General features: G+C 38.5%; 1 protein-coding gene across 3 annotated transcripts in view; it reads right to left on the reverse strand.

Annotated features, from left to right (window-relative positions):
- Positions 1-621: 621 nt before the first annotated feature.
- Positions 622-25,794, reverse strand: part of scai (suppressor of cancer cell invasion) — a 99,863-nt gene continuing 74,690 nt past the window's right edge. For 2 of the 3 annotated variants that reach the window (XM_078549881.1, XM_078549882.1), the window contains 4 exons: positions 12,233-12,305; positions 11,428-11,601; positions 10,004-10,104; positions 622-2,844 (listed from right to left, as the gene is read on the reverse strand). In XM_078549881.1, coding sequence (XP_078406007.1) covers positions 2,698-2,844; positions 10,004-10,104; positions 11,428-11,601; positions 12,233-12,305 — 495 coding nt within the window. In that variant the 3' untranslated portion in view covers positions 622-2,697. Of the gene's footprint in view, positions 2,845-10,003; positions 10,105-11,427; positions 11,602-12,232; positions 12,306-21,404; positions 21,526-25,794 lie in introns of those variants that run through there. The other variant, XM_078549883.1, reaches the window with a different exon arrangement.

Here is a 25,794-nt window from a genome sequence, read left to right on the forward strand (position 1 = left end):
ACTGCATTCCAAAGATCACTCCTTGCTGACCTTCAAGGTGGCAGTAAATATATGTCTAAGAAACTACGTCATCAGAAGGAAGGCAAAATTATGAGCTTGACTGTTTGCCAAAAGTTACTTTCTGGTCCCTCAGAGGCAGAGGTTTCCTGAATTGGATAAGGGAATCTGTTTCATTGCCTCTCCTGCGAAATGTTGACAAATGTTGATGTAGTACAATTGAAAAAAAATCAAAAAAGGTATCTTCTGTACAATATAGAACTACTGATAAGTTACTATTAACTAAAAAAAAAACCTTTCCAGCAGAAAGAAATTGTGGTTGAACTAACTTTTCAGCTTTGCATAAGTTTGTTACTGAGGCACTTGTTCAAACATAAATCATCAGATTATCAACATAGTGAAACCATAAAGCTCCAATGGAACAGATGAAATTAAATACCATTTAAATAAAAGCATAACATTTTTAATCCAATTCAGATTTGTTCATCATAGACTGTTCATTTTTAGTGACTCCAGTAAACAAAAGATTTTTCAAAAACATCTGTGTTGTCATTTTACTATTCAACTCTGGCATCACAAAATGTACACTAAAGTGTTATTTACCACTATACAGAAGAATCAACATTGCTTTAGGATTTTTTTTATTGAGTCTCATTGATAAAGTATAGGGTAATACACATTACGAACACACAGTAAAAACAAAACTGTACATACAACAGTTAAGTTATGTTAATCACAAGACGCATTATAATGTGCAGACAGTGAGAACATTTTCTCCAGTGTGCGCCATCTGTTTACCTTTTAATATAACTAAAAGTATAGAATTCTGCTTTCATCTTTGCATTTTTCTGCTTCAAGGTAGTAGCAAAAGATCACATTTAAATCTAATAACATGCTTAACAACCTTTCGAAAAGTTGCAGCACAGGAGTTGGGCTGCAGCAAGTGAATACAACGTGATTCACAAAAATTCCTTCATTAAAAAATCTTAAAACATCTTTGTAGTTGCAATTATTTACATATTAATTATTGGCCATTTTTAGAACTTTGGAAGCAAAATTGTCAATACTACAATGTCCTTTTATGCCATCTGGCCAATAAGCATTTAACATTTTACTAATTAAGCTGCCTTCTTGTTTTACATACCTTAAAATTGTATTTTAGCCAAAACACATTCATATTTTAACAACAGGACACAAGTTTAAGTGACAGAATATTAGACCAATAACATAAGTTAAATCAGATCTACATGATGATTTGATAGTGGCTAAATCTTCAGAAAGAGAAATTTCACACAATACAAGTCAAATAGCTCTCCTAAGCCATCTAGGAGGAAATATCAACTATGAATTGAGTCAACACGATGCAAAAAGATGTGGTAATAGGCATAAAAAGCATATTTAATAGTCTTGATACTTGTCATAAATGGATCAAAATCTATTACAGGAAAGATGGTTTCCTTTACATAACATTACTATACAAAGTATATTTGGCAAAGGTATGAATACCAAAGCTTTTCACAAAAAAACTTGCTTATTTCAAGTATCCATGTATAAAAATGTAGCAGCGTCTTATGGCTGAACTAAAATTAGTTGTGCAGCACAATACTTGTAACCATAAGATGTGTGACCTGTCATAGTAAATGTGTTGAGAACACAGAATACATCTTTCTGCTTCTAATTTCTACCAGTCTTTCAGGAACAAAGCAACGTTAAATTATAGCTACTAGCAACTTTATCAATAAAATAGTTCCTCTTTCAAAGAGGAATGATGAGTAGGTGGAGTATAATTAAGAATATCTTTAATTTCCCTAAAATGAGGCTCAACTGCAAAAGTAACCCCAATAGTTTTATGCACATAACTATCTATAGTAAATGGAACAGATGAGACTTAATTGGAAGCTATTAGATATCATGCTACAGTGTTTTGTAGCAATTCCAATAGTGTAAAGCAACATGAGACATACACACTTAAACCTACCTTAATCTAATGGACTCTGCTTTGAATGTTTCCTGGTAGCTCTGGTTCTCATTCATCAACAGAACATGCTCATCTGTCACAGTGCATTATGGGAGTGTTAGATAACACTGCTATATGCAGTATTTTCCAGGTCATGTCATATTTAATTGCAGTAGTGATACACTAACAGGGGTATTAGTTTCTCTTAAGTATACCAAAGGTGACCATTAAAGGGTTTACTGATAATACCACAGCTAGTACATATGGCTAACTATAACTCTTAAAATGAAACGGAATATTATGGGAAATAATTCATTTTTCCTTCTATATATTGCTGCCAAGAGATACTTAATTATAAAACACTCAAAATGACAACCTTATTAACATCTAGTGTTTTACTGTAACACAGGATGGATAAATGAACCAAGTCAAAAAGCTTCTATTGCTTTTGTAGTAAATGCCCTTTTCAGCTAATCATTATTTATAAATCATCTTTACAATTGTATCCTGCCGTGTTAATGTTTTCTTCACAATACACTTAACACACAGTGACTATGGAACACATAACTACAGAAACATAATTGTGCCAGATACATCAGTCTTTTGAGAAATTGTCTGATCAAAAAGACTTCTGTTTGAAAAAGAAGTGTTTCAATTATCCAATAGGTAAATGCAAAGAAAAATGTCTTCTTCAGAACCAGTGGCTTCAAATAAATTGTTAAATTTATTTTTCAGCCTTTCTCCTAATATTCAGCAGTGGTCTTTTCCAGGAAAAGGCTTCGAACATCCAACATGGAAGCCAGTTCTAGAATGTGATTCTGGAGGGCAGGATTCTCCACACTATCTTCTTTCTGCAACTGTGGGTATGTTTCCGGGTAATTCCGAGTTTCCTTTTATTGGATATGGAGGCAGAAGGAAGAAAATAAACAGTTGAAAATAAACAGTTGTGCAAAAAATGAAGTTAATTTGGCAGTATGGTGTCTCCATGCATTTAATATATTTAAGATAACATGAAAAAGACTGCCCTAAGTTGATCAATATACTACATAATCAATATCAAAACCAAAATCAGTATTTTAAAATCAAAAATGCAGGTGAACAGCCAAAACCCATACTGCAGAAAATGATTATGGTTCAAGCTGATCATGGAGATAAAGCATGATAAAGCAAGATGGAGGATCAGAGTCAGAGATGGATGCAAATGAAGAAAACAGATTGAGGTGAGGGATTTCATATTAATTGACACAGCATCCCAAGCATCATTGGCAGCAGGGATTGTGCTAAAATGAAGGGTGTGATATAAAACTAAATAATATCTTATTCTATTAATTGTACAAGATTCATAGCCATGCACCTGCTGTCCTTGGCCTTCTGGGCAGTACAGGTTTGGAAGGTGCTGTCGAAGCAGCCTTGGTGAGTTGCTGCAGTACATCCTGTAGATAATACTCCCATAATCAATGGAAGCAGAGTGTTAATATTAACACTGAGCGAGGCACTAACCCATACCCTTTAATGGAAGTGAAACTTTTATAGTTATAGTTATGAAGATGTTTCATTTACAGTGAGAAAAAATTACTTCTCATGTAATTAACTATCACAACTGGAGTGAAATTGAATGTAAGGCAAAGGCAGATAAAGTTAGTTGGAGGGATGTTTCTATACTTTGATAAACATATAAAGTATATGGTAAGACGGTAGAATCTGTGAATGTACAATAGAGGATTAAGGGTTAGATCACAGCACATGCTCATAATTCTGAATGCAAGCTCCACTGCATTATGATAAAGTACATAATTGATGCTAGGTCCTCTCTCATTCAACACCCAACCATGCCAGGAGAAGATGTGCAATTACAAAGTAGGATTGGCAAAGACCTAGCAGCAGGTTGTCTTCCCACCCATTTAGCTAGCTACTATGAAGTGGCATAACCTAAGGAAATAAATAAAATAGGTGGAGGCCAGAAGATTGGACAGAATACAAGGAACAGCAAAGGATGACTAAAAGATTAATAAGGAGGGAAAAATTAGAGTACGAGAGAAAGATAGCCAGAAAAATAAAAACAGATAGTAAGAGTTTCTATAGTTATTTAAAAAAGAAATGAGTTATCAAAGTGAGTGTTGGTCCTATGGAAAGTGAGTCTGGAACATTGATAATGGAAAACAAGGAAATGGAAAATGAATTGAACAGGTGTTTTGCATCAGTCTTCACTATAGAGGATACAAGTAACATCCCAGAAGCAGCTATATATCAGGAAATGGAAGGGAGAGAGGAACTCAGGAAAATTACAATCACCAGAGAAGTGGTACTGACTAAATTGTTGGAGTTGCGGGCTGACAAGTACCCGGGTCCTGATGGACCTCATCCTAGGGTCTTAAAAGAAGTGGCTAGTGAGAGAGTTGATGCAGTGGTTTTAATTTTCCAAAACTCCCTAGGTTTGGGGATAGTCCCATTAGATTGGAAGATAGCAAATGTAGCTCCGTTATTCAAAAAGAGAGGGAGACAGAAAGTGGGAAACTACAGGCCAGTTAGCTTAACATCTGTTGTGAGAAAATGTTAGCTATTATTAAAGAAGCAATGGCAGGGGACTTGGAGAAGTTCAAGGTAATCAGACAAAGTCAACATGGTTCATGAAAGGGGAATCAGGTTTAACCATCTTATTGGATTTCTTTGAGGAAGTAACATGTGCTGTGGATAAAGGGGAACTGGTGGATGTACTGTACTTAGATTTCCAGGAGGCATTTGATAAAGTGCCACATCAAAGTGTTTGCAGAAAATGAAAGCTCATAGTAGAGGGGGTAACATGCTGGCATGGATAGAAGATTGGCTGGCTAACAGAAAGCAGAGTGTATGCATAAATGGGCCTTTTTCAGGTTGACAAGATGTAACAAGTGGTGTGCCACAGGGATCAGTGCAGGCACTTTAACTGTTTACAATTTATATAAATGAGTGGATGAAGACATGGATGGGATGGTTGCCAAATTTGCTGATGACACAAAGATAGGTAGGAAACTAAGTTGTGAAGAGGACATGAGAAGGCTACAAAAAGATATAGATAGGTTAAGTGAATGGGCAAAGATCTGGCAAATGGTGTATAATGTGGGAAAATGTGAAATTGCCCATTTTGGCAGGAAGAATAAAAGAGAAGCATATTATCTAAATGGTGAGAGATTGCAGAGCTCTGAGATGCAGAGGGATCTGGGTGTCTTAGTGCATGAATCGCAAACAGATATTATGCAGGTCCAACAAGTATTTAGGAAAGCTAACAGAATGTTATCATTTATTGTGTGGGGAACTGAATCCAAAAGTAGGGAGGTTATGCTTCAGTTATACAAAGCACTAGTGAGTTCACATCCTGAGTACTGCGCACAGTATTGGTCACCTTATTTAAGGAAGGATGTAAATGCATTGGAAGCAGTTCAGAGAGCGTTTACCAGAATAATACCTGGAATGGGCAGGTTGTCTTATGAGGAAAGGTAGGACAGACTGGGCTTGTATCCGCTGGAGTTTAGAAGAGTAAGAGGTGATTTGATTGAAACATATCAGATCCTGAGAGGTCTTGACAGGGTGGATGTGGAGAGGATGTTTCCTCTTGTGGGAGAATCGAGAACTAGGGGTTACTGTTTAAAAATAAGGGGTCACCCATTTAAAACGGAGATGAGGCAAAATATTTTCTCCCAGAGGGTGAGTTCTTTGGAACTCTCTTCCTGAAAAGGCAGTGGAAGCAGAGTCTTTGAGGTCGATAGATTCTTGGTAAACAATGGGTGATAGATTATCAGGGGTAGGCAGGATGCAGATTTGAGGTTACCATCAGATAATCCATGATCTTTTTAAATTGTGGAGCAGGCTCAAGGGGCTGAATGGCGTACTCCTGCTCCTTTTTTATATGTTTGTATGTTAGACATTTGTGTACTTCCTCCAACCTAGCATACTGTATACCCTGCTCACAGTTTAGTTCTCTCTATACATTGGGCAGACAAAATTCAGATTAAGTAATCACTTTGTCAAGCATCTGTTCTGCCCACAATTGCGACCCAGAGTTCCACGTCACTTGCCACTTGAATTCGCAATGCATTCCCACTCTGCTCTCTCAGCCTTTGTCCTTTTACTTGATTTCAGTGAAACTCACTGCAAGCTTGAGGAACAGCATCATATTTTCCCACTAGGGCCTCTGGCTGTAACATTGATTTAAGTAACTTTAGGCCTTAACCAAAGCTCCCCTTTCTCTTCTGCAAGAATTGCTGGCAATGTGGGATTGACGCATCAGCTTTTTGGGGATAGAGGAAAGGAGTAAATTGGTGCTTGGGTTGGGGGACCCTACACTGGAAGACCTTTCTGCGAGGAGTAAACTTGTTTTTATTTTTTCTGAGTCACAGGTGTCTACTTCTGATCTGAATGCACGTAGCGTTTGAAACAAAACAAATGAATTGATGGATCGTACTTATTTATCTTTATTTGCGCTAACAGCCATGACAGAGACATGGCTACAGGGCGGGACAGATTGGGACCTGAACAATGAAGGGTGAGACACTTTTAGGAAGGATAGGAAGTTAAGAAAAGGTGGAGGGGTGGTTCTGTTAATTAAAGACAACATTACCACAACAGAGAGGGATGGCCTAAGGTCACGAAACCAGGATATAGAAGCAGTTTGGGTAGAGATGAGGAATCATAAAGGCAAGAAGTTGCTTGTGGGAAGGCTGTACAGGCTGCCTAACAGTAATCGCAGAGTAGGACGGGCTATCAAAGAAGAAATAGTGGGAGCTTGTCAGAAAGGTACGGCGATTATCATGATCTTAATCTACATATAGACTAGAACAACCAGGTGGGCAAAGGCAGCATAGATGACAAATTCATAGCATCTTTTCACGATAATTTCTTAGATAAGCACGTTCTGGAGACAACCAGGGAGCAGGCTATACTATACTAGGTCTATACTGGTATTGTGCAACAAAATAGAATTAATTAATGACCTCATAGTGAAAGCACCCCTAGGTAGCAGTGACCGTAATATGATTGAATTTTACATTCAGTTTGAGGGAGAAAAGACTGGGTCTAAGACTAGTATTTTAAACTTAAATAAGGGCAATTACGAGGGCATGAAAGCAGGACTAGTGAAAGTGAACTGGCAATTTAGGTTAAGGAATAGGTCAATAGAGATGCCATGGCAGATATTTAAAGAGGATATTTCAGAATACACAGAATAGATATATTCCAACAAGAAAGAAAAATTCCAAAGGGAGGATCCCCCATCTGTGGTTAGCTAAAAAAGTTAAAGATAGTATCAAACTTAAAGAAAAAGCATACAATGGTGCAAAGATGGGTGGCAGGTCAGAAGATTGGACAGAATATAAAAAACTGCAAAGAATGACTAAAAGTTTAATGAGGGGAAAATTAGAGTACAAGAGAAAGCTATCTAGAAATATAAAGGCAGATACTAAGAGTTTCTATAGATACTTAAAAAAGAAAAGTTAACAAAGTAGCATTGGTCCTGTAAAAAAGAAGTCTGGGGAATTATTAATGGAAAATAAGGAGATGGCAGATTAATTGAATAAGTATTTTCCATCGGTCTTCACTACTGATGATACAAGTAACATCCCAGAAATAGCTGCAAATCAGGAATTGTAAGGGAGGGAGGAACTCAGGAATATTACAAATCACCAGGGAAGTGCTGCTTAGCAAACTGTTGCAACTGCGGGCTGACAAGTCCTCAGGTCCTGATGGACTTCATCTTAGGGTCTCAAAAAGTGGCTAGTGAGATAGTTGACATGTTGGTTTTAATTTTCCAAAATTCACTAGATTCAGGGAAGGTTCCTTTAGGTTGGAAAATAGCTAAAGTAACTCCTTTATTCAAAAAGGGAGGGAGACAGGAAGCAGGAAAGTATAGACCAGTTAGCTTAACATCTGTCATAGGGAAAGTGTTAGAAGCTACTATTAAAGATGTTATAACAGGGCACTTAGATAAATTCAAGGTAATCAGACAGAATCAGCATGGCTTTGTGAGAGGGAAATCATGTTTAATCAATTTGCTGGAGTTCTTTGAAAAAGTAACATGTGCTGTGGATAAAGGGGAACCAATGGATGTGCTGTACTTAGATTTTCAGAAGACATTTGATAAGGCGCTACATCAAAGGTTATTGCAGAAAATAAAAGCTCATGATGTAGGGGGTAACATATTGGCATGGATAGAAGATTGGCTAGCTAACAGGAAGCAGAGTTGGCATAAATGGGACTTTTTCTGGTTGGCAGGATGTGATGAGTGATGTAGCACAGGGATTAGTGCTGGGGCCTCAACATCTTACAATTTACATAAATGACTTGGATGAAGGAATGGTGGCTAAATTTGCTGATGACACAAAGATAGGTAGGAAAGTAAATTGTGAAGAGGACGTAAGGAGGCTATAAAGTGACATAGATAGATTAAGTGAGTGCTGAAGATCTGGGGAATGGAGTATAATGTGAAATCATTAATTTTGGCAGGAAGAATGAAAAAGAAACTTAATATCTAAGTGGTGAGAGATTGCAGAGCTCTACGATTCAGAGGCATGAATCACAAAAGATTAGTATGCAGGTATTGCAGGTAATTAGGAAAGCTAATAGAATGTTATAATTTATTGTGAAGAGAATTGATTACAAAAGTAGAGAAGTTATGCTTCAGTTTTACAGGGCATTGGTGTGACCACATCTGGAGTACTGTGTACAGTATTGGTCTCCTTATTTAAGGAAAGATGTAAATGCGTTAGCAGTTCAGAGAAGATTTACTATATTAATACCTGGAATGGGACTAAGGATGGGCAATAAATGCTGGCTGAGCCAGCGAAGCCCACATCCCATGAATAAATTTTTTTAAAAAGGCGATTGTCTTATGAGGAAAGGCTGGGCAGGCTTGGCTTGTATCTGCTGGAGTTTAGAAGAGTAAGAGACGACTTGATTAAAACATATAAAATCCTGAGGAGATTTGACAGGGTGAATGTGGAAAGGATGTTTCCTCTTGTGGGAGAATCTAGAACTTGGGGTCACTATTTCAAAATAACTGGTCACCTAGGAGGAAAAATGTTTTCTCTCAAGAGGGTAGTGAGACTTTGGAATTCTCTTCCTCAAAAGGTGGTTGGGCAGAGTCCTTGAATATCTTTAAAGCAGAGATAGATAGATTCTTGATAAGCAAGGGGGTGAAGGTTATCAGGGGTAGGCAGGAATATGAGGTTAAAATCAGATCAACCATGATCTTATTAAATAGGGGAGCAGGCTTGTGGGCCCACTCCTGCTCCTAATTCAAATGTTCATATTTGCCAATGTTCCCTTTCTACCTGTCTCTCCGTTCCCCCCACCCCTTTTAGCTATTTATACATTTATTGAGTTTCATAGGTCTTTTCTTTGATTTCTCTCATTAAGCCTCCTATTGACTCGTGCCAGTATCAGTTCTGTCACTTAGCCATCTCCTCTTAAGCATTTTACAGGTCATTTAGTTTAATTCCCATATTGTATGTGCTTTTCCCTCCTGTTTCCCTTTGTTCCATTCCTTGTTAAATACTGTTCATCAGTAATATCTTCAAGGCTCCAAACAAAATGATAACGTCTATTTTCTCCACAGATGCTGCCTGTTCTGCCGAATGTTTACAGCATTTGCTGCTTTTGTTTCATATTTCCAAAATCTGCAATTCTTTTGCTTTTTCTACCTGATTAAACGTTTACCTTGATCAGTAAGAAAGAGCTTCACATTCAAAACAGGCCCTGATCCAAAAAGACTTTGCGGATCTTGTTTCGATGGTTTATTTACAGACTCCTAAAGTCACTAACTCTTGCTGGGGTGCCATTCAGTATACTTTTTACACCTATCTCATGCAGTCATTGTTTGTATAAGTTTAACATTGACTATTAGAAGGCTACATGATCATGAAGAACATCACAGCCATTCCGGATTCTGCTTTCATCAATGGCAAGCTCAAGACTTTCCTGCAGGGAGGTGGTATACATCTTATACAATCTAAACTTTTCAGACTTTTATGTTATCAGTTGCTGTATTGCTGAAGTAAAATCAAAAGGTACGAATCTTACCCTGAACATTTTGTGCAGTCTCATGGTTGCAGAACAGAGAACAAACCGGGTCAACAATAATCGAAGGAAATCATCACCAAAAAATTGAAGGAATGCTTGATCTGTAACAAAAAAAAAATGAACAGGGATATGCTTTGTGATTTAAGTGCCATTCTCAAGACAGCTGGTGCCATTCACTCAGTCATCCAAAGTAGTGCAGACATAACTAAACTGGTTGGAAACCTATTTTGTTTAGTGATCAATATGGCTATGCCATTTTATTAAGATTGTGCAATGTTCACGAAACAGGCTTCATTTTACAACTGCAAAAATCCTCAGGGAGTTCAACCTTTGAAACAATTCTTAACTTCAGTCTTGTATGAAGAAATACTTATGTAAAAAAAGGCTTACGGCCAAGATGAACATTGCAACAGTGTTGTAGATAACCAGAGACAGGTCAGCAGTCTTGTGTTTTATTTTTGTACTTATGAATATATACAGGTTGTGGTAAATAATGTGACAGCTTTCATATTGCTCTAGAAAATGACACATCTTTCTGGCTCACTGAGAATGCCAGTTTTTTGATACTTTAAAAAAGTTTACTACAAAAACGAACTCCCTGTAGGGTTGTTTTCAATCTTAAAATTAAATGCATCTGCTAAAAGTGGAGGTTTTTACACTGGCTTGTTTGCTCAACATGCACTTTAAAAATAGCATCTCATTGAAGATAGGTAGTTCAATGTGTCTCTTACTAGAACATGCTATAAAGCACAAGGACCTATATAATAGTTTCAATTGAAAAAATTGCATTAACTAGAAAACCACATTACCTCATGTTTGAGGAGATTAGTATGTGTGATCATACTGTGCAAGGACTGCTCCAGACTAAGGCGGCAGCCAATTATGACCTCAGGTAACTTTAGATGGACAATAAATATAGACTTGTCAAGCATATAAATCAAGAAAAAAAAATCTGTGGATACACAATTCTTCCCTCGTGCATTGTGCAGCATTATTGCTTAGTCATAACATTTTGCAACTGTCTCACAATCCCAAGTTGCAGAAGCAAAATTTTAAAAGTAACAGAATTCCCACTGCTGAGCATTTTACAACTATTCCAGCTGGAAAGTGTGTTATGAGAGGTTGCTGGGGAATGACAAAAGTGACCCAAGTTCTCAATCAAAAAAATCTTAAGCTCACCTTCTAGTTTCAATATAAAAAAGGCTGGTTAGCTAACAGAATGGTACAGGTTCCAGTGGAATCATGTCCAAAGCATCTGTCACTGCCTTCGGAAGAAAAGTGCAGTATTCTTTTTAATTAAATGCTGAAGGGTGGAGAGCTTGATTAATCGAACCAGTCAGTATTCTTACTAAAACTAATTTAGTTACTTGTTCATGCATTCATTTCTTCATAAAACAGCATCTGGTGTGTGGAACATAACTTACCCACTGTCCGTGATTTAGTCAGCAGGTGAGCAATGTCCCTATAAATCTTATGAAGATATTCTTGACATTTATCCCACATTCCTTTCCTCATACTTGTGAGTCGACACATAAAGAGAAATGCCATCAGAGGATTATACAGAAAGAGGGTGAAAAGGCTGCCACGTTGAGTTTGATCTGTAAAGAGAGGCACATAATTTAATAAGATTTTGGGAAGGGCGATCCATCCACCAATAGTTATCATGCACTCTTAACACAACAGTAGCAGTGCAAAACGAAAACATCCCTGATTTTGATTGCTTGCAAAAAGCTATGATTAAAGCACCGTCATTCTCTGTTTTCAAGTTTAAGTTGGCTTAATATTAATTGCTTATTTACCAAATAAGTACAACCAAAATTTGAATTCAACAAATTACATAGCAACAAATTTCAAGCAGAAGACATCCAAGGCCGTCTTTCCACAGTATTCTACAAGTGCATTTCTGATATCTTGAATCCTGTTGTTAACACGAACCTTTCTGAAACCCACTGAGCTTTCTTGTTCCACCACCCATGGCAGCAATCTGTTCTACATATTTAGCATCCTACACGTAGGATGAAATTGTATGTCTCAAATTTCTCTACAGTAGTAATTGGATTATTTTAGGAATCACATCAAAATACTGTTCACGATATAGATATAATTACACTGCATCCTAGGATAATTTAGAAAATTATGGTAATATCATGTTGCACAATCACCTCTAACTGTGGAATAGTGAATGGCATAATAATTAAGTCATGTCCTCCAATCAGTATTTAAAAATACCTTGTAAACCTTTGGGATATGCTGTTGGCGAAAGCAGGCAGACTAAAGGCTGGCCAAATAAGTTGATGAAGTTCTGCAACAAAAGAGAAATTATAATTCAAACCTGCAACTCTTGATGCTTTCAAAAATGATACAGCATAGCAATAGAGAATAAGACATTGCACAAAAAAAGTATGGAGATAATGTGTTACAAACACCAACACTTTTATTTTAGCTATTTGTATTTATTATCTGCATGTGATGATGTTATGGCTATTGCGTAAACCAGAATTTGGTACTTGAAAGGGTGCAATCTTCACATCTCTGCTTTTCACAAAAACTCTTTTCTGAAAAACAAATACTTTGATATTTAAATGAGAGATTATATAATACTCCAGCATCAATAAATAAAATCCTGATTTCACTGCTTACCAAATCATAACCAGTGTGGGAGTTGAATGGATGTGTCATTACAGATCTTGCAGTAGGAGTAACAGGGAGGCTATAAATCCTCACTGTTAAGGAGTAAATTGGACATTTGCACATACACAGTTAAATTTGGAAATCAAGAAGTTTCTGCTCTTCCACAAGCTTCCCTACACTCAGACTTCAGGAAGAGGCTTTTAAATACATGTAATGGTGTGAAGTTGTGGCATTTAGTTACTAGACACCCACTAAATACGGCAGCAAAAGTTATGGCTTGTCCATTCAAGCATGTGAATTTTTAAGGGTATGGCAAGGCTTAATTACTGTTAAACACCCTCTCTGGCACTAAAAATTATCTTTTATAAGTGTATAGTGGCATCCCTTTGAAGGTAATTATTGTTGGAGGTTTAAACTTCTTTTTTACTTATTTCTTTTTCTTTAACTCACCTTCATTATCCATTTATTTCCTCTCTTTATTGTACTTCTTTCCATGGCTTTACACTGAATTAAATATTCTAATTTACACTTCCTGGTTTAGACTCTGCATGTTTCACTACATATTCTTCAATCAATCAGATTGGTTAAATGATATGCAGATGCTTGCCCTTTTCCAACAGGTCCCAGATCCTCCCTTTAGAGGGTGTGCCGTGCTGTTTTGGTAATCTAATAAATGCAAATCACAGTGTAAAATTCTACAGAATGTACGTGAACCCGTATGTGCAATGGACACCATTTGTTCACCACTGACCACAAAATCTGGGCTGATATATCCATGTCTGATAAACAATTCACTCAAATGCTCTAAAGCTATGACACATCTCAGGGTTTGGATAACATGAACAAATCTTTCAAGTTTCACTTTCTCGATTCAGGACACTATCTCAATTACTTCATTTGTTACCATTTACTAACACACTACAGACTATAATTTTAGAAGGTCTGGTTGACCAACTAGCATAGCTGTGCAATACAGTAGTGACCAGCATTCAACATGTGCATTCACAGATAAAGGAAAATTCCTCACTCCGATCAAAAAAAGTTGGGGAAGTTACTTCTGGTTTGTGGTTCAATTTCTTGATTCCAAACTTAATCTATAAAGAATGAAAACTGTAAAATCTGCTGGAAGTCTGTTCAACAGTTACAAATTACCACTGAGTTGGTCTCCTGATTACAGAGACACAAAGTTTTCTTAATCCAGACTTGTTAGCTTAATAGGAGATATTAGGCAGATAGTCATAAATATAGAACCACCAGATTATTCACCAGTATAAAGGTGGGGAATCCATAGTATCATAAAAAGATAAACATTCAAAAAAAATGTTATAGCTATTCATTGTGATTAGGAATCAGAAGGTAACAGATAATTCTAATGACTAATTCTGTATGCCTGGGTTAGAACAAAATTGAAGATATGACTGAAAAATTAAATGCCTGGTGGCTTTGTCCAAAGCAAGTACTTTATTACTTATCGTTAAAAAGATTACACTAATTCCCCTTAAGCGCATTATATTGAAGGCTGCTGTATAACCAAACAATGTAATCCTCAACAATATTTGCCTTAAACCTTATACTTCAGTTACGTTGGGTAAGTAAGTTTCAACAGATCTGTTTTTGATGTAGGCTATTAAAGAATAAGGATCACACCCATTCCAGGCCGCAAGATTCTTTTCAGTCTTTCTTCAGAATCAATATTCACTATCAAAACTTTTCATAATTTTAAAATCTTCCATTAACTCTCCTTTTAGCCTTTTCTTCTCCAGCAGAAAAAAATAACAGGACCTCAAGCCCCTCCTAGTAATTTTGGTATTTTTAAATCAATAGTATCATACAGTGGGTATGCGAGCTGTTGAGTGAATTGTTGCATAATTCCGAGGCCAGAATAAGAGAGACAAACTTGCCTTAATTGTGATTCCTATTAACCAACACTTCCATGATTTCACTATTCTCCCAAAGGATACAACAGGGCTAAATTTGAAATCCTTCTCATTTCCTCCTCCCCACTTATTTTCATGGCTAATGAAACAAGAGTTCTGATTACAAGAACTATTTGCTTATTGAAATTAGGGTACACAGGGCTTCATGACAAAGTATTCACAAAAACAGCATATGACCATGCTTGTACAGTCACAGAAATTCTAATCAACACTTTTAAAATTATTTCACTCTGAGGAACTGGATGGCACAATGAGTTAGCACACGGTTTTTAATTCTAGGATCAAGACTTAACACCAATTAAGACTAATGGGTTCAAAGTCTTCATAATCAGACATAATTGACATACAGGTGGTAAATTTATGCAGTCTCAACTAGGTTCTTTAGTGGGCACAGCCTAGAGAACGAAATGATTCAAAGGTCCGCATTAAATGGACAATCTCACTCATAGCATCCAATCTGTTCTAGTGCATATAAGGTAAGCTCTTCTTTTCAGGCTAGGATTGAAGCACATGTAGGAGTTTTACTCTGCATCTCACCACTGTATTGTGGCAGCCTTCCATCTTGTAAGACAATATTTTACACCATGGTGATCAACTCTGTGTTAAGCGTCACCTGTGGGCTCAGGCACCCCACGCTGTCATGGCAGTCTCTGCCGTATTTGCTGCAGAGGAAGACAGTGGGCTGAGAAGGTGCACAACTTGGTGGCCTTGAGGCTTTTTCTGAGCCGCCTTCTCTCTCTCAGCCAGCTGAGCTTTTCATTCCTGCTCGCTTCTTTCAATGCCCTTCCAAATAATCAGTCTCCAGAAGACACGGCCAAGAACAACTACCTCCCAGTTGTCAGTGTCAATGTCTGCCATCTTCATTTCTTACTTGCATGTGTCTTTTTCGTGGACGTATGAATGTCCAGGAGGTCATGACCCAGTGGCCCGTTCACCATACAGAAGTCTAACTATATGGCCGTCATTCATCCGATGAACATGGTTGAGCCAGCACAGATGTTGTTGGCTTAGTAATGAGCGTACTGCATCATACCTCACCTGCAAGTGCTCAATACAGACACTCAGTGGTTAAAACAAAAGTGTTCCACTTCGAAGCTCTAATATTTGCAGTCTGTTTATTAAATTTGTCAAAGATGTAAAGGAAAAGTTCAAGAATAACACTAATGGCATTAACACATAAACAAATAGCCTCAGAGGTAGGCTAGCTACTGACAATACATTAGTCTTGCCACACTAAGATTATGACAAAAGTCAAGCACCAGAGGGAGCTAATGTGCTTTAACTACTGACCACAGGCATAAGAAACATGGGGCTGAATTATCCCCCCCATCCCCGTTGGGTGCAGGGTTATGCGGGGGTGGGCGGGAGCCAGCGCAAACGCAATCGGCGCCCTGATCGGGTCCACACCGCCATTTTACATGGGTGGGCCAATTAATGCCCGCCCAGCATGACGCTCGCCCGGAAGCACAGAGCGCTCCCTGTGCGGGCGGTGGGGGAAGAGTTCCCTGAGTCGGGGCCTGCGCTCGTTCACGCATGAGCACAGAGGTGCCTCAGGGAGATCAGTTTTAAGGTTTTGAAATTTAAATAAAGGAAAAAGAAATTTTTAAAACATGTCCCCTCATGTGACAACATGAGCTGGGACATGTCAATGAATTTTTAAAATAATTTTTAGTGAATTTTAAAACACTTCATGAAACCTCATCCCGCCCATGGATGAGGTTTCATGAAAAATGCAAAGGCCGCGTGGCCTATTCACCTCCCCGCCAACCTTGAGGTTGGATGGGCAGCTCAATTAACTGTTTTAATTAGTTTTTTTAACAGACCTTTGACAGTTCGGCAGGCGTTCAGCCGAGTTGGCTGCACGCCCGCCCAACTGAAAATCTAAATGACGCGCGGTGATGTCGGGACGCCCGCCCGATGTCACCACGTGTCATTTTACGCATCGACGAGCGGGCCCCGCCCCTGCTCACCGACCGGAAAATTCTTCCCATGAAATAAATAATGGATAGTCTTTAAATAGAACCATAGAACACTACAGCACAGAAAACAGGCCATTCGGCCCTTCTAGTGTGCTGAAATATTATTCCGCTAGTCCCATTGACCTGCACCTAGTCCATAACCCTCCAGACCTCTCCCATCCATGTATCTATCTAATTTATTCTTAAAACTTAAGAGTGAGCCCGCATTTACCATGTCAGATGGTAGCTCGTTCCACACTCTCACCACTCTCTGAATGAAGAAGTTCCCCCTAATGTTCCCCCTAAACCTTTCCCCTTTCACCCTAAAGCCATGTCCTCTCGTGTTTATTTCTCCTAATCTAAGTGGAAAGAGCCTACTCGCATTTACTCTGTCTATACCCCTCATAATTTTGTAAACTTCTATCAAATCTCCCCTCATTCTTCTACGCTCCAAGGAATAAAGTCCTAACCTGTTTAATCTTTCCCTGTAACTCAACTCCTTAAGACCAGGCAACATCCTAGTAAATCTTCTCTGCACTCTCTCAATCTTACTGATATCCTTCCTGTAGTTAGGCGACCAGAACTGCACACAATACTCCAAAGTTGACCTCACCAATGTCTTATACAACCTCACCATAACATCCCAACTCCTATACTCAATACTTTGATTTATGAAGGCCAGTATGCCAAAAGCTTTCTTTACAACCTTGTCTACCTGTGACGCCACTTTCAGGGAATTATGTATCTGAACTCCCAGAGCACTTTGTTCCTCCGCACTCCTCAGTGCCCTACCATTTACTGTGTATGTCCTACCTTGGTTTGACCTTCCAAAATGTAACACCTCACACTTTTCCGCATTAAATTCCATCTGCCATTTCCTGGCCCATTTTTCCAGTTGGTCCAGATCTCTCTGCAAGCTTTGAAAGCCTTCCTCACTGTCCACAACGCCTCCAATCTTAGTGTCATCAGCAAACTTGCTGATCCAATTCACCACATTATCATCCAAATCATTGATATAGACAACAAACAACAATGGTCCCAGTACAGATCCCTGAGGCACACCACTAGTCACAGACCTCCAGTCTGAGAACCAATCATCCACTACCACTCTCTGTCTTCTCCCACACAGCCAATTTCGAATCCAGTTTACAACCTCTCCATGGATACCAAGTGTCTGAACCTTCTGAACTAACCTCCCATGTGGGACCTTGTCAAAGGCCTTACTAAAGTCCATGTAGACAACATCCACAGTCTTTCCTTCATCTACTTTCTTGGTAACCTCCTCGAAAAACTCTACAAGGTTCGTTAAACACGACCTACCACGCACAAAGCCATGCTGACTATCCTTAATCAGCCCTTGGCTGTCCAAATAATTATATATCCGATCTCTCAGAACACCTTCCAATAATTTACCTACTACTGACGTCAGGCTCACTGGCCTGTAATTACCTGGTTTACTTTTGGAGCCTTTTTTAAACAACGGAATAACATGAGCTACCCTCCAATCCTCCGGCACCTCACCCGTGACTAAGGACATTTTAAATATTTCTGCCAGGGCCCCTGCAATTTCTACACTAGTCTCCCTCAAGGTCCGAGGGAATATCATGTCAGGCCCGGGGAATTTATCTACCTTTATTCGCTGTAAGGCAGCAAGCACCTCCTCCTCTTTAATCTCTATATGTTCCATGAAACTACTGCTTGTTTCCCTTCCTTCCATATACACTATGCCAGTTTCCTGAGTAAATACTGGTGCAAAAAAACTGTTTAAGATCTCCCCCATCTCGTGAGGCTCCACACATAGACGACCACTCTGATCTTCAAGGGGACCAATTGTGTCCCTTACTATCCTTTTACTCTTAATATACTTGTAGAAACCCTTCGGGTTTTCCTTCACATTATCTGCCAAAGCAACCTCATGTCTTCTTTTTGCCTTCCTGATTTCCTTTTTTAGTATTTTCTTACATTTTCTATACCCTACAAGTACCTCATTTGCTTCTTGTTGCCTATATCTGCTATACACCTCTCTCTTCTTCTTAACCAGATCACCAATATCCCTTGAAAACCAGGGTTCCCTATGCCTGTTAACTTTGTTTTAACTTTATTGAATTTGGATTTTAGAAATGCACCCCTAATTAAAATACTGTGCTAATAAAAGCTGGACAAAACCTTTTGAAAAATGCAGCTAGGAAATACAAAACTCAATATATGGTCAGACACAAATTTTTCCTTCAAGAAAAATGCTTCTGCACACTTCCATTAAATGCATCCTTTCATGGTCTAACTAATCAGTATCAATTAAATGATTTATGGTAAGGACAGAGTGCATTTGTTGTTTGTGTTTTATTTTAAAATCAGCAAATATTTTAAGATTTTGTTCAGAAATTGGGTTAAAATAAAATGGCACCAGACACTCAAATTATTTGTTTTTATTTACCTGCAGTAATGTAGGAATGCTGCCAAGCACAAAAAAAGGGTTTACATAGTTTACTTTAATTCAGAAATTTATACAAAATACAAACCCTCTCTAAACATGATTAAATTCCATACACAGTATTTTATTGCCCGGAATAAATTTACTCTCATGCAACCTGATTTAGAATTCAGTTTTAAATTTGACAGTACTAGTCAATTTCAGTTACTGACCAATTGTTCATGTGAAAAAGACATACGCTCAAAAGATAAAATTAAATAGCCCACCAATTAAATCACCTGAGAAAATATCTAAACAAAAGTAAGCACAAAATACAGAAAATTGACCTGTGGAAATCTGGCAAACAGAAAAACAACTGAAACATTCTCAAATACCAACTATGTGACAATGGCAAATGTTAATCTGAAGATCGCATACAAAAGAACATCTATCTCTTAATTCAGTTAAACATCCAATTCAGATCTAGCTACCATAGGTATTAGTCCCTATAAAATATATACAAAAAAAACTCATTAACTGATCCACAAACAATAACTGCCACACATACAACATTTATTTTGAAAAATATGCCTTGAAAATGAATACATTACTTGAGGATGCTCAACACAAAAGTGGTAACAGGCTTTTAAACTACACTGAATTCCAAAAAAGCCTCAGATTTGCATATAATGTCTGTAGTTAAACACATGTTTAGATTATTAAGCAACCAAATACATCTGGTAGAGCTGGACTTCAGCTGTTCAAGGAGTGCCACCTGAACTGGCTGAGTATTAAAGCATCTTGGAGCGCAGGAGTGCACTGTCACTAAATTTGCAGGCTGCATTTTCTAATTGCAGAACAGTAAGAACTTATTAATCCTCGTTATAAGTCCTGTGCTAAATAAAGGTTACTAACATTCTTGCTGCTGAAAGTTGCAGATGTACAAAATCTGAGTAGATACACAAAGTTTGATAAACTTTTCTGGGTAAGTGGCTATGATTCAGCAAATCAAAATGCAACATAAAATGTCACAAAATATTCATTATTTATGGATTTAAAATATAAGATTGGTTAAACAGCCATGCAAATGTTTCTTTCTGGATTTTATGACAATCAAAGCAATTATGGACAAGGAACTTCAACCAAGCGATGCAGAAGCATGGTTTCTATGCAAGTAATAAGGTAGATTAAAAAAACAAATTAAGTCTATGTTGTTTTCTCCTGTAAAGTTGCTATGTAATATTCAATAATGGAGTAGTTCACCTGGATTTGCCTTCCACTATAAGTAAACCAATATTTGACTGATTTAAGATAATTAATTACATTAGGATAAAAGCTTTTTGAAAAAAAATGCTGGGGTTTGGTGGGGTGGGAGGGTGGGGCGGGGGGATGCACGAGCACTAACTTCGCGCATTGAGAATCTCCCTGAGGCACAGGGCTGCCGCCTCAGGGAGAGGAAGTGTTTTTAAAATAAATAAATAAATGAAGATTTGAAAAATGTTATAAAACATGTCCCCTCACATGAGCAGGGACATGTTATTAACTAAATTTTAAAATTTTTGTTTTATTTTTATTTGCTTTTGAAAACCACATCCCGTCCATAGACGAGGTTTCCTATAAAGTGCAAAGGCCACTTGGCCTTTTCGCCTGCCCACCAACCGGAAGGTTGGACAGGCAAAAAATGTAAATTAATTACGGCTTAATGACCTTAACAGGCCTGTTAATTGTCAGCGGGCCCACTGCCGATTCCCATGCGCGCCCGCCGACCGAAATATCGCACGACTGCATATTGACGTCGGGACGCTTGCCTGATGTCAACGCTCATCACTTTACCCTCAAGCGGGCTGGGCATGCACCCGCCCGCCAAGGTAAAAATTTTGCCCATGGTTCTTTTCTGCCAATTTGCTCCACTCCTGATGCTTGACTGCTCCTGGGGTATGGGTCCGTAGGTGCCAAATATAATCTAGTACCTCACCCAAATAGCCATTTTGCAGGCCTAAGCCTAGCCATGGAACGTTGGCCGGCTCTTTTTCCATAACATACATCACAGCTGAGCCCAATTCTGACTTTACCGGCGACATATGCATACCAGGGATCCATAGAGAGTGATCAGGGGTAGTAATGGTCTCTGGTTGCTTTTTCTCTCCCTGTCCCACAGTCAATGAGACCAATTGTAATTCCTGTCTCAGAGAAGCTACTTTAGCACCAAGTGAGGACCTTCTGGAAGGTGTGCCTAACACACCAACTAAGCTATAAGGTGAACATTATCAAGTTACCTTCTGAATCGTATTTGTCTGGAAAGAAAAAAATATTTGAGTATTTATTTTTAAAATAATCAAGGATAAAAGTTCATCATTGAATGTAATTTTTTTTTTAAATTACATAGCATTATTTTACAAACACTAGTTTAAACATATTGAGCCAGATTTTGCTGCAGAAGTAACGGTGAAGCCGCCACTGCTCACCGTTAAAGAGTAAATCAGACAGCAACATCCAGTGGTCGCACACGTGTTGATGAGTACGCAAATCAGGAAGTTGCTGTCCCCAAATTGCCCTGCTCATCCAGAAGCTAGGTTGTTCAATACTCTGCATTGAAACACATTGAACAGTGTGAAGTTGCAGTGCTTAGGTAATGTACAAACAGGAACAGCAGTAGGCCATTTGGCCCTTCGTGCCTGATCCAGCATTCACAGTGAGATTATGGCTGATTTATACTCCCCTTTGCCCCATGTCCCTTAATACCTTTAGAGTATAGTGTATCAATCTCAAATTCAAAATTTACAAATGATCTGGCATCAATTGCCACTTGTGTAAGAAAGTTCCAAACTTCTACCGGCCCTTGTGTCTAGGAGTGTTTCCTAATTTCACTCTTGAAAGGTCTGGCTGTAATCTCTAAATTATGCCCTCTAGTCCTAGACTCACCAATCAGCAGAAATAGTTTCTCTCCATCTACCCTAGATGTCCCCCTTAATTCCTTGAAAATTTCAATCAAATAACTCTCAGTTTGTGTAATGTCTCCTCATAAATTAACCGTTGGAGTCCAGGTATCATTCTGGTAACCGTTAGCTGCACTCCCTCCAAAATCAACTTACCCCTCCTGTGGTGTGGTGCCCAGAATTGCTCTCAGGTGTGTTCTAACCAAGGCTTTCTATAGCTGAAGCAAGACTTCTATCCCCTTTTAAACTAGTCCCCACTAAAACTCGCTAAAAGTAGTTGCGTCTTATTCAATCCAATATATGTAAATTTTTAAATGGCGTGATAAGTCTTAATTACTGCTAAGTAACTTCGCTGGCACTGAAAAATAACTTTCACAACCATGAGTCTCATTCCTTTAGATTCTAATTATTGTTAGAAATTTAAAAACTAAAATAATGAAAATAATTGTTATATTGTTATATTATTCATAAAGAGTCAGGAACTAATAGTTATGAGAATGTTTATCCACTTACTGCTGTACTCCAGTAAGCTGCCGAACAACAATGGATCAGTTCACCAGCCACATGCAGAGCAGCAAGAATAACACTCGAAGCTCCAGCAATTTGAGTCTAAAAGTATGATTATTTCGAACTTCTGAGAATTGGAAGACATAACATGTTGGCAGCGGGTGTCTTTTGAGTAGGACAAACATTTTGGACAGATTTAATGTTGAATCAGACTGAGTAAAATCAACCTGAAATAGTGCGATAGAGAGGGAAAAGCTGAAGTGAACTGTGCAAAAGTGAAACGGCCGCCACCACAGCAAAGAACGTACAAGCTAGAGCCCATAAGGAATTAGGAAGCTGATGATGTCATAGAGGCATCAGAGAAGCTTAAACAAAAGTGCAGGCTGACATTCAACAGGTTTCCAAAAGGCACTTCTGTGGCAGGAGAGAAAGGATTAAATTTGTTTAATAGCTGGGAGATGAATGAGGACAGTAAAAGTCCAGACAAAATTTTTCGGAAAAAAAAAATCAGTGTACAGCCAAATTTCAGTCAAATTCGAATCAAAAGATTCACCGATATGAATTTCAAAGCCTGAGAAAGGAACCAGGTGAGCCTGTTGACAATTTCTTAACAAGAATGAAATATGCAGCCAGAAAATATAAAATCAAGGAAATGGATGAAAGACTGATAGATTAACTCATTTGGAGATCTGCACACCCTGAAGTACAAAAAGATTTGATTGAAAAGAACAAGCTCACAATATTACAGGCTGTAGACACTGCCAAAGCTCATGAAACCATGAGTAGGCAGATGAAGACATTGACTATCAAAGAGCCAGCCTTCAGTTAAGTTGAGAGAAAGGAAGCAGGGTTGATGCAGTGAAATAGCAACAAAAGAATGCACACCAGACAGAGAAAACGTACAAGAGCTGTGGACGACCACGAGGTCACAGACAGAAGGAAAGATCCCACATATGGATCAAACTGCAGAACTTGTGGAAAGCCCAAATCACTGGAAAAAGATGTGTAGAACGAAGAAAGATGGTGGTAAACGAGTTATCAGAGGCAGAGCAACAGGGCAAATGAGAAGGAAAAGAAACCCATACATCCATTACCTGCAAAATGTCTGAGAACACAATAGACACAGGAACCATACAACTGTTTTAAATGGCTAGATGTGTAAGATCCCAGAGAAAAGAAATTCACACAACCATTCAAATCAAGAAGAGGGTGAGAATTAAGCTCACAATCATCAGCAAACAACCCCACTTCTGACTTTATGATGGAAGAAAGGTCAGTGATGAAGCAACTGAAGATGGTTGGGCCTAGGACACAACCATGAGGATCTCCTGCAGCAATGTCCTGGGACTGAGATGATTGGCCTCCAACAAGCACAATCATCTTTCTTTGTGCTAAGTAGGACTCCAACCAGTAGAACATTTCCCTGATTACCACTGACTTCAATTTTGCTAGGGCTCCTTGATGCCACTCAGTCAAATGCTGTCTTGATATCAATAGTGGTCACTCTCACCTCATCTCAAGTTCAGCTCTTTTGTCCACGTTTGGACCGAGACTGTAATGAAGTCAGGAGCCAAATGGCCCTGGCAGAACCCAAATTGAGCATCACTGAGCAGTTTATTGCTGTTGAAGTGCTGCTTGATAGCACCTTTGATGACACCTTCCATCACTTTGTTGATGATTGAGAGGAGGCTGATGGGGTGGTAATTGGCCGGATTGGATGTTTTCTGCTTTTTGTGGACAGAACTTCCCTGGCCAATTTTCCACATTGTCAGGTGGTTGCTGGTGTAGTACCCGTACTGGAAAAGCTTGGCTAGGGGCGCTGCTCGTTCTGGAGCACATCTTCAGTACTATTGCTGGAATGTTGAAAGGACCAGCAGCATTTGCAGTATTCAGTGCTACCAGCCATTTCTTGATTTCACATGGAGTGAATCGAATTGACTGAAGATTGGCATCTGTGATCTCAGGAGGAGGTTGAAATGGATCAACCACTCGGCACTTCTGGCTGAAGATGGTTGCAAATGCTTCAGCCTAGTCTTCTGCACTGATGAGCTGGACTTCCCCATCATTGAGGATGGAGATATTTGTTGAGCCTCCTCCTCCAGTTGGTTGTTTAATCATCCATCACCATTTAAGACTGGATGTTGGAGCACTGCAGAGATTTGATGTGATCTGTTGCTTGTGCCAAGCAAGATACTTCCCTCCAAGTGGTCAGGAGAAAGTAAGACAACAACTCAGGTAGAACAAGGTCAACACTTCAACAAGCATGCTAAATCCTTGTCTGAGTTGTTGAAAGGATAAACTGTACATGTACAGGATCCAAATAATTGAAACCTTAATTCTTTGTCTCTTCACTCTCTCTGAACCCAATCTTTTTTCTCCCTCAATTGGGCTCTCTGTACCTGATTTGACATCGAATTAAAACATTTGAACTGACATTCCTGGTTCAGACTCTGTGCAGCTCATTATGATCCTTCAATTTAATTGGCTAAAGAGATACACAAGTTGTTTGCCCTGTGCACATAGATCCCAGATCTTACAGAGGGCACTGTGCCAATGTGGCACTCTAACCACAGTAAGTTCCAGAGCAAAAATCCCATAGAAGCTCTGTGGTCATTGCAAGTGTAATGAATGGCAAGCACCATTTGATCACCGCTGATAACAAGTCCAGTCCATTGTTTTGTCTTAAACTGTATGTTTTATAATGGTATTCATCACTCTGCAGGTAAACATCAAATTTTAGCTACCATCTGTTCTTCCTTTGAACTTTTTCATACTAATTAGCCCACAGAATGTGTTCACAATTCCCATGCCTCCTTAACACTGCATATTTTTGGAAAGGTCTGATATGAAAAGAACATTGACAACATATTAGTTTTGAGAAATCTATGCTATAAACAAATTATGAAATTTTGATCTGGAAATTAAGTCAATGCTCTACCCTTTTCTGCTTAGGATGTGACATTAATTTTCTATCCAGATGGCTCCAAAGATGGAGTAGACTTCATTTTAAAGAAGTCCAGTTGGATTGGCAAGATAAATACATGACAGTAGGACACAGCAAGGGAAAACAATCAAACATAATGAATACATATGCAGGCACTTTCTGCTGGTTTTTCTAACCTTAACAACCTGATATTTCCCAAAGGCAGGGGATTTAGAAAGAATTTAGCTTCTAGTTGACCTTGAAGTGCCTATTCAGACCTATTCCCCTGAAGCAGGAAAGTCACAAAAGATCCACCATAAAGTGTTACAAATCAAGTTTGTTCCAGATACTCTTTCTAATGCCCAGAACAAAAATTCAATTTTTGTTTAAATGCTTCCTATATTTTGCATGACCTTGTGCAGATTGCAGGGCAAACAATAAAACTTTTTTAAAAAAGATTAAAATAAGTACTAAAAATAGTACAGGATC

This window comes from Cetorhinus maximus, chromosome 10, assembly GCF_964194155.1.
Source record: "Cetorhinus maximus chromosome 10, sCetMax3.hap1.1, whole genome shotgun sequence".
Taxonomy (NCBI): domain Eukaryota; kingdom Metazoa; phylum Chordata; class Chondrichthyes; order Lamniformes; family Cetorhinidae; genus Cetorhinus; species Cetorhinus maximus.